We start from the raw sequence: 10,199 nt of genomic DNA on the forward strand, positions 1-10,199 counted from the left end.
GATCTATAAAATATAAAGCTCCGTCTGCTTTTCCTTCCTTAACCTAATCATATGCTTTGTCATGTTACCTCCATTTTAGCTGAAACCTTCCTGGGAATTCATATTTGCCAGGTTAAATGACTAATAACTATGTATTTATATTCTAAATGTCCCTATAAACTAAGGAGTGATGTATCAATGAAAGGTTGGAGCAGAAAGGAAAAAAAAATGTACACCAAAGCCATGTTGCCATTATGCACTACCGAAGCAAGAAAACAATCATTCCTGGTTTGATTTCCCATGCTATTGCCTATCTGCCTGTATTCCTTGATTGTGAAGTAAGCAATGACTAGGAAATGGTATTTATATTTTATTTCCTAAATTATAACAGCAATTATTAATACATTTTAAATTTGTCTGAAATGGTGCTTATATTTGGGGAAATATGTGATACTAACACCAGTGCAGTACAGAATCAATAAATATATGTAATTCTATACAGCTGCTCATAATCTCATTACATAGATACATCACCCCGACCCCTGTATTTTTGTGCCTAAATATTTTTTTCTAGTACTACCCTCAGATATATTTTGCTGATATGCAATAGAAATGGAAAGCACAATATATTGGTTGGAATAGCTAGGTGCTTATTTGCAATACTGTGAAGTGCTTAGTAGACTGATCAAAATAAGGAAACAGAAGAGGCTGCATTTGGTATTAGATTTTTCCATTATATTTAATCAGTGGAGCACTGGTGAAAAGAAAACAAATCTGCATTGAAAGTAGCATATCCTCACCATCACTTATGTCTATTTCCTCCTCTGGAAGAATTGTTTATTTTAAAGAAGTTTTACAGATTAATTGTTCCCCTTTATTAAACTGAAGGCATACTTTGATGCCTAAACACTGCTGAAAATACAATACCTAACTATGCGTAATACACAGTGCAGGTGCACATTTAAATAGCCCAAAAACAACAGAAGAGTCACTCAAACCACATGGTTGGCCTCTCCCTCAACATTTCAAATTACGGCCAGGAAAAGTGGGTTTGTGTGTTTTTTTATTCTTTATTATTTTTTTCTCTCTCTCTATCTCTCTTGCATTTTTGTGAATCTAATGATGCACTTATGTTGCCCCACTTTTCCCTTCTCTTCATACCTTACCTACTAAAGGAGGAAATGCCACTTTCTTGGTAAGTGGATGTTAACCAAGAGGGACTTAAATCAAAAAAACTATCGCAATGTGACAAACATTCAGAACATAGGGTGCTGATGAGAGCTCAACAGTACTCTTCCGGACAAAAAGGAATTCAGACAAAATGAAAAATGAAATTTTAATTTTTTTTCAGAAACATTTGTAAATTTATTTTATTTTTTTTAATTTTCCTGCTCCCCTCTCATTCTTTTCCAGTTTTTGTGCTGTTTTGTCCAAATGTCTCTCTCACTCTTCTTGAATTAATTTAATGTTTTCCTTCTCTTTGATTCCCAAACTTGTATCTCTTGTACTCTTACAAAACCTTCATCTTCTTTTCATTTATATGAGATCTTTAACCCTCAGATTTCTATCTTCTCCCTTTTTTTTGTTATTTATTTTTTTTAATTTAAGTTGCGTTTTGCATGCGAAGTTGCATGAGCTGCATTGTTGGGGTTGGAAGGCTAAGCAGGAAGACTAGTTTCAGTGTAGAATCTCTGTGTTAATGTGCTGTATGCAACTGTGAGTTACCATTTTTTATGTCTAATTATGAAATCATGCTAAAGTTCCTTTTTATCTTTCTCTTTTTCCTTTTCTCTTCTTTTTATCTCTTGTTTAGCGGTTCAATACAATGTCTCCATCTTCAAGGATTCATGTAAAAGTCGAGATGTCACCCAGCCAATTTAAGGGCAAAAATAGGCATGACATCAGAAGCCCAAGATCTGTTTCATCAAGCAAAGGTGATAGATGTTCATCGGAAGAAAAACACCATCATCGATCCAAGTCTGCATCATCAGAGAGGCACCACCATCGATCTAGAGCTAGAAACAGATCTTATAAGACATGTCCTGCCAACTCAGGAAGCCATACTGGCTATAGCAGTGACTCTGAGGAATCAGTATTATCCCACACAGTGGGGATGGACAAAAATCATGGTGCGCCTTTGAAAAAGTAAGATCACCTTGCCTCCTCATTTTCTTTCTTTAAAACAAACAAATACATATCATATTTATTCAACTGCTGACAAAACCAGGTGTTGAATGAACAAATATACTGAGAAATGATGGCATTTATTTATTCTATTTATATATATATATATATATATTATAATATAGATAATATATTACATTACTATAATATATAATATCACTATGGGACGTCTGCTTGTGAGCATGTTGTACAAAAATGTTCTGCATTTTATACTTATCTGGCTTAATCATATGGTATATATGTGTTTCATAACATAAACACAGGATGTGTAAACATGAATATTAGAACTTTATATTGTATCTTGGGGAATTTTGCCAATTCACACATAAAGTATAGCACACAGAAAAGTAGCTGATCACCAATACAAATCACATAATACAAACAGAGTAATAACTTGCAGTTCAGTGCTGGAGCACTGAAAAAGAAGCAAAAGACCTGTACTTCAATCCAAATTATCTTCTTTATTCATTTATATTAATATGCATCCACTGTGCATCTGCCATTTCAGTCTTACTAGGGAAACTCAAATCATTGTTGAAAGATTAAGCACCCATATACATTGTTGTAGTTACACTGTATATCTCCTCATGATCAGAGTATTTAGAAAATAAACCTGAAATACACTTTTCATAAATACTGTATATCTGATCATTGTATTGCAAACATATGTTTATATGTTTTATAGGAAAAGAGTTAGACGTGGTAGGCAAAACAGCTGTTCTGAATTTTCATTGAAACAACCAAGACAAAACTCAGACAGAAAGAAAAGTCCAGCAAGAAGTACTGGTAATAGAGGGAGCTCCTGGAGTTCAAGCTGCTCCCCATCCCGTTCGAGATCACGTGAGAAGAGGTCAGTAAGAAGCAGATCCCGATCGGCGTCCCAAAAGAAGACTGCCAACAGGTAAATGTTGTGAAGAATTAACTTTATCTGCATGTAAGCAAAGGATGGCAAACAAAACAATGATGATTGCTGAATCAATGCATAAAAAGGATTTTAATGTACCGTTACGTTGGCTTTACTTACATCATCAAGGGAGTACCCAAAATATAGGCAACTACTGTATATGTCTCAAAACAAAACTAAAATTGTCTGTTAATATGGTAGCCGACAGGGCTTTAATGGATGTTCACGCTTCCCTTCTCTGCATTCACTGTAGTAGAACCCCTGTGGTATGGGTACTTTCAGGGGTCTACTGATTTCTGAGTATAGAAATATGAATTAATTTCCAGTATTTCCAATCACATATAGGAATGATCCTGCACTGAGTGACTGGACTGTCTAATCCCACCCAGCTGTATTGTGTAGGAATTTCCATTCATGAGGCTATTAATGCTAAAAACAGATCATTTTGTAACTGTTTTAGGGAAAAAGAAAGTGACACCAAAGCACGACATAATGATACAGAGGCAGCCCGGCCACGTCGTCGATCCAGAAGTTACTCACCAATCCGAAAAAGACGTAGAGATTCTCCGAGTTTTATGGAAGCCAGAAGAATTACAAGGTAATATGCACATATGTACAGGGAGGGGATGCTTGAATAAAAAATACATTTAGAATGTCTGATTTTATTTGCAACATATTCAAAAATACAATGTTGGTCAGTTAAATTATATATTTTTATCTACAGAAAATGTTAGTAAATACATGTACATGTATTTGTATTTTATTCCCATACTTCTTGAGTATTTCTTTTGGAAATGTGTTTGCTCTAATATAGAAAGTTAATACTAGTATATTATCGATATGTATGTATATACCCTATTGACATGCAATTTAAGTTACTGTAGAAATGTTTAGCTTTAGAAATTTTTTCACATATTATTTATGAATATTATGTATGATATCAATGTGTGCTGTTCCATTTCACCTCAAGGTTCCTTTTGGAGATCTACTTCCAATCAACTGCATTACAAGTCTGCTTGGTTGTTATGGTAACCATGTCAGTCCTTTTTTTCCAGATAAAATTCTTCTTTCTCATTGGCTGTCAGGGATGCTTTAGATGTCCATCCTTCTGTCACTAACCTCTCACAGGGTGTGCTCAGAATTGGGGCTTTACTTGGAAACTTTTAATAGCACCACTTTTATTGTATGTATGTATGTCACAGAACTCTAACAGATGTTTCTTCTCTTAGGAAAAATATTTCCACTCCACTGCATTAGAAAATTCAATTTGCAATATATGCAATGCATATTTATGTGCTTAATGGATTGGCAACATACAAATATGTCTGTACATATGTACAGAAATATGTCTGGTTTAACTCATTCCAAATTGTGGCATTCACTTTTCATTCAACCAAAGATAGCTCTAATAAATGAAGTTGCAAACATGTCTATAATATGTCAACATACTTCATGAGAAATGCGTTGTACTTTACAAAATTCACATATTTACACATATTTAAATATCCACACTTTTCTCGCTATGAACATTGTATCTGATTTAAATTGAACAAAATGGAGATGCCCAATATTAACACGCATATTCCTCTGCTTTTCATCCTTTGTATAATAAAATAAAAAAATCATTCTGCCTTTATGTAAATATTTGCAGACTGAAGTAAAATCTTACATGCAAATTTAATGACACTGGAGTGCAATCTTTTTCTGCGAAATGGGCTAAAACACTAACAAATTCTTGCTTTTGGGTCTAGTAATGTACTAACCACTTGCTTCTGCAGTTTCGGCACCTGTTTGGAATCTGAGCCTTCTAATTGGCTGGGTGACATATTTTAAGATTTACAATATTTAAAAGGCCTAAACTTTCTATCCCTTGCTCTTACCTGGCAGTAAGAGATGAGATTTGTTTCCCAGATCTGCACAAATAAAGAGTGTGGATATTTACAGTGAGTTGTCAATGATTAATTTGTGGTTGTGTAAATAGCTAAGCACAATTAACCTTAACCTTTGGTTCTTGAGAAACAAGCTTGTAGGCAAGCAGAACCAAGTGAAATCTATCATAATAATATAATTATTTTTTTGAATTAGGTAAATCAAAAAAGGACATTAGGGAGAAGTCAAAATCATCCCCCCCCCCCGCCATGCTTACCCTACTTGTGCTTGGGGGCACAATGGAAGTTAGGGAATTTAAATTTAGCAGTGGTGGCCCTGGTGTAACATTCACCTATGTTCAACAGATCAGTAGAGAGACTTATATTAAAATATATTATGCCTTTTCATAGAATTGACAAATAAATATTTTTTCATATTATATACTTACTACCTGCCCCCTAAAATTAGCAGCATTAGAATCAGTGGTTGAACTCTATTCTTGCTATAGAGAGTTACAGCTTAGTGGCTGCACTGAGATCTAACACCCACCAAATCGTAACTCTTGAAAACTCAATTCAGTCAGAAAACTTAGAACCAATGTGTTCTCAGTATGAACTTTTTTTAACCTAATAACAACATTTCTTATAACCTTAACATCTACTTATTGGTTAATTACCTCTAGCCTTATATTCTTATTTGTATCCTGTTTCAGTGCTCGAAAGCGCCCAATTCCTTACTACCGTCCAAGTCCCTCTTCTTCCGGCTCCCTGAGCAGCTACTCCCACAGTCGTAGCCGAAGCAGAAGTTATGACAGCTACAGCAGCTACAGTCGCAGTCGGACTCAGAGCCGCACCCCCAGCCACAGTCGAAGCCCCAGCTACAGAAGCAGTTCAGAGAGTGCTGGATTTTAAGCTGCTGTACATTTTAACCCACCCTCGAAATAATCACATTTGCTTCCTAAAGTAGGTTGTGTTTTAGCTCAAGAGGAATCTGAAGGATGGTGTCATAATTAGGTTGATATATTTGTATGTATAGAAAGAAAATCATAAACTTGAGCATCGACAAAATCACTTTAATATAAGACTTCAGTTTATGAAGTTTAACATCTAAAGAGAAATGTACTTTTCAAACTATCCTCTCTGTAATATATATTTCACATATTATTTGTACAGTCATCCAAGAGTTCATTGGCTGTAAGCACAGCATCCGGATTTTTATCTTCTTCTAGCATAAAGCAGCTTCATTATTTTCCCTTCTCACAAATACTAAGAACAGAATCCATTACAGTATCTCAAAAAGTTTCTTAATTCATTTGAATTCCCAACAGACTCTTCATGGCCCTAAAATCTATATAAAGCTTATCTAAAAAAGAATATATAGTATACGTTTTTTAAATAAATGGGGGCATACAGTATTTAATAAAGATTGTTAACTATGCATGCAAATGTGCATGGCTTTTGGAACAGAGTAGCTGGGCCTGTAAGTTTAACAAAAAAGCCCAATGTTGAGGCAGCTCTGCCCTAAAAGAACTACACTTTATTTTTTCATTTTGTCAGACTGTATTGGACACTTTTGCAGAAAAGAAACAAAAATGTGTCTGACCTCACTACACACTTAAAATGAAGCTACCCAGTGGGAAATGTTTATAGCACAGAAAATAATATGAGTAATGGGTAGTTTGATTTATATTAAAAAGTGAAAGCAGTTAGTCAAATATATATGCTTTCAATATATTCACACTGCCCTAGGCTAATCAGATCTAATAATAGGTTTTTGCATAGGGTTGAATTAGCATTAGTACCTAAAATAGAGCTACAGATAAAAAGGCGTTGAATGTGAATGAGTTTTTGCTCAGGTTCCTGTGCTCCACCAATCTGCAATCCAGCAAAGCAACAAAGAAAAGTTTGAAACAGACTTGGTTCCACTTCAGATTTCATAGGCTGCTCTAGTGCAGCAAAAAGCCTTAAACTTACACTGATCTGGATCATTATCATATAATTTTCTTATATACAGTATCTTCCTGGAGCTGAGACTGAATTAAAGCTTCCCAGCCACCAACAGCATTATAACATGTACCAGAAAATGACTGCAGTGCATTTCTCATGGTTGTTGGTTAGAATTTGTGCTGGACTCAGTTCTAATCTGTCTATGCTGACACCACTGTACAAATTTCACCTTGTCTCAAAAAAAAATGTAATAATTGAGACATGTAAGAACAGCATCTCTATGTAAAATATGGCATTGGGGAATCCATAATGATTCCCAGCAATTTTATTTATTTATTTATTTTTATTTATAAACTTCTTCTTTATGGTCAGGGAAGAGTTAATAACTGGACATATTTATCGTAGAAGTAGGTTTGCCACCGGTCTGGTTTTGACCCGGACGGCCGTTTTTTTAAAGGGCTGTAGGGGTCGAAACTGCCTGGCCGGTTTTCCAAATAAGGAAAACCGGGCAGGATTTCTTATGATTGACGTGGTGATCGGCAATTCCTATCCCCGCCCCTGATGTCATGGCCCTCCCCTACTGCATCATGGACCCTCCCCCTGCCCGGAGTTCCTCAGGACGCAAGGTGGCAACCCTACATAGCAGATAGATGTGTCCATTCATTAACCATTTCCTGTGCTGATTTTCTGCACAAATCAGCAATTGTACCCTACTAGTTAGGGTTAGAGTTAAATGTAATATGATCAATAATATTTTAACACAATTGCACTTGCCACTTAAAGTTACTAGTGGCCGTCTCTGTTAAACTGACATCCTAAGCAAAGTTCTCCCCTTTCCTCATGGCTGAAGCACCCCAGATCAGGTGGTAACTGTCATTACCGTTTAGAAGAAATGAGTTTTAATTAAACAATCAGCCCCAACATGTCCTGATTATCTGTGATTATATTATTGTGTACAGAAATAGGGAGTCTCCAAAAACTGAGCCTTTATCTGATGATGGTGTTATATTATGTCATTCTGCAATTCTAAACATTGTAAAAAAAATAATGTTCACCATGCAAAACTATTTATTTGCGTTTATTTACTTTTAGACTACTTTTTATTGTATTTATTTATTATGCACTATATATATATATATGCTGTATTTATATATCTTTTGTATTGGATGATTACATTATATACTGGGCGGAATGGGCATTATGAAGTCAAAATGATCCCACTTAAAAAAAGGGTCATAATCTCCCAGTCCATGAACATCCCTCACTTATTGATATGATGTTAACTAGATGTTTTGTGCATTAGAATTTGGGAATTAATATTGCAAGGTTTACTCTGAAAATGGATGTTGTATTCTTCCTAAAGTGTTCAGCATCAACACAGAGCCACAATGAACAAAAAGACTTGGGCATATAACTTCAAGATCTAATTCACAGAACAAGAATATTGGGCAGCTCTATTTCTACACTGCATCAGTCAACAAAGGAGCCATCTAAACTCAAAGGCTTTGTTTAAAACAACATGGTTCCAAATAGACGACTAATTCTTAGCCCATCTGTGTCACAACACAAAACATGGAAACTTATTTGTAATCTTCACAAAGGATTTGCCGTCAAAATGTAGTCTAAACACTTACAATAATATATATGTTGCATGGATTCTCGACAATAACATGTAATAATATATAATTCATGGTACAAGTTGCCCTTCACTGATACCAGGTCAGTTGTACTATTTTAAAATGCTATCATTTATGCTATTTATTAAATAACCTGCTTTATTCTCCTTGTATAACAATATAAACAGTAATCAAAAAGCATTTGAGATCACAATTCACAAATGACAATGTTCTATGCATTAAACTTTAAAAAATATAAATTCAATTCTTCAAATGCCAGAATGTTTGTAAATCAGGGGATCATTCATGAACCCTAGGTAAATTTGCATCAGTGCAGTAACCCATAGCAAACAATCACAGATTTGGTTTTGCTTGCCAAGATAATTGCTAATTGGTTGATTTGGGTATCAGCACTGAGACAAATGTGCTCATTGAAACTAAATGTGCCCCAGTGATTATTGCATGTACAGGCAGCTGTCTTTGCCATATTCTTTTGTCATTCACTTTTCTCAGAAAAAGATTCTCACCTATTTGTCATTGAGATGTACATTAGAGAATACTCTGTGTGCCACATGCCCATGGGGAGTTGATAATAAAAGTCTAATTACCTGGATATGGTGACGATAAAATTACAACAACAAAAAAAATATTTTAGGCAGGGTATTCTTTCTGAGGTCTTCCTTTTTTTAACTATATATATATATATATATATATATATATATATATATATATATATATATATATATATATATATACACACACACAGTATGTATTGGAATGGAATCTTCTATATGGTAAAATCCAAATTTAAATTATATTTTGTTTAAATTCAATTAAATTAATCCAAAAATTAAATTCTATATTTTGTGCATTCTAATATATATACACATGAGCATATATTAAATACTCCAAATTTTAGATTCCATTCATGAATTCTTTAACTGGCCATAGATGTAAAGATTTTTAAAAGACCTTGTCGTTATCGTGAGACCAAGATTATCTCGAAACAATCGTTTAAATGTATGATTTGTCCATCAACTAAAAAGACCATTTCAAGCGATATTACCAGAGGGGTAGCTGCCTGCTTGGCCCTTCAAATATATATATATCGAATCTACTTTTTTGGATTCGGCCGAACCCCCGAATCCTTCACGAAAGATTCGGCCGAATACCGAACCGAATCCGAACCCTAATTTGCATATGCAATTAACGTTCATGTTTTCTGACAAAAAGTCACGCAATTTCCTGCGGAAAAAGGCCGAATCCTGAATCGAATCCTGGATTCGGTGCATCCCTAATATACAGTATATATATGTATATATTAATTATCATAAAGCCACAATGAACAAAACCTTACTGGACTCCAGTAAGATATTATTCAGAGAACAAGATATACAAGATTGTTTTAGTTATTATGTCTCCAATCCATTCAGCCCATTCCATTCCACTAGCCATTAAGTGACATATATAACCTCATTAAATAATGAATCAAAATGAAGAATGTACCAAGACAAATTTGCTTTACCAAACAGTTACAAACTGGACTTGCTATAGACATACAAATAGTGATGGGCGAATTTATTCACCAGGCGCAAATTTGTGGTGAATTTCCACGTTTTGGCGAAGGAGAATACATTTGTGAAATTGCAGCGAAAATTAAACGCACACCATTGACTTTAATATGTGTTGGAATTGTCGCCG

At 34.7% G+C, this 10,199-nt stretch overlaps 1 protein-coding gene across 2 annotated transcripts in view; it reads left to right on the forward strand.

Moving 5' to 3' along the window:
- srrm3.S (serine/arginine repetitive matrix 3 S homeolog) overlaps positions 1 to 6,294 on the forward strand; it is a 193,952-nt gene extending 187,658 nt beyond the window's left edge. For both annotated transcript variants that reach the window (XM_018249637.2, XM_018249638.2), the window contains 4 exons: positions 1,793 to 2,124; positions 2,849 to 3,064; positions 3,528 to 3,665; positions 5,649 to 6,294. In XM_018249637.2, the coding sequence (XP_018105126.1) occupies positions 1,793 to 2,124; positions 2,849 to 3,064; positions 3,528 to 3,665; positions 5,649 to 5,847 (885 nt within the window). In that variant the 3' untranslated portion in view covers positions 5,848 to 6,294. The remainder of the gene's footprint in view (positions 1 to 1,792; positions 2,125 to 2,848; positions 3,065 to 3,527; positions 3,666 to 5,648) is intronic.
- Positions 6,295 to 10,199: the final 3,905 nt, after the last annotated feature.

This window comes from Xenopus laevis, chromosome 2S (assembly GCF_017654675.1).
Source record: "Xenopus laevis strain J_2021 chromosome 2S, Xenopus_laevis_v10.1, whole genome shotgun sequence".
In the NCBI taxonomy this organism is placed as follows: Eukaryota; Metazoa; Chordata; class Amphibia; order Anura; family Pipidae; genus Xenopus; species Xenopus laevis.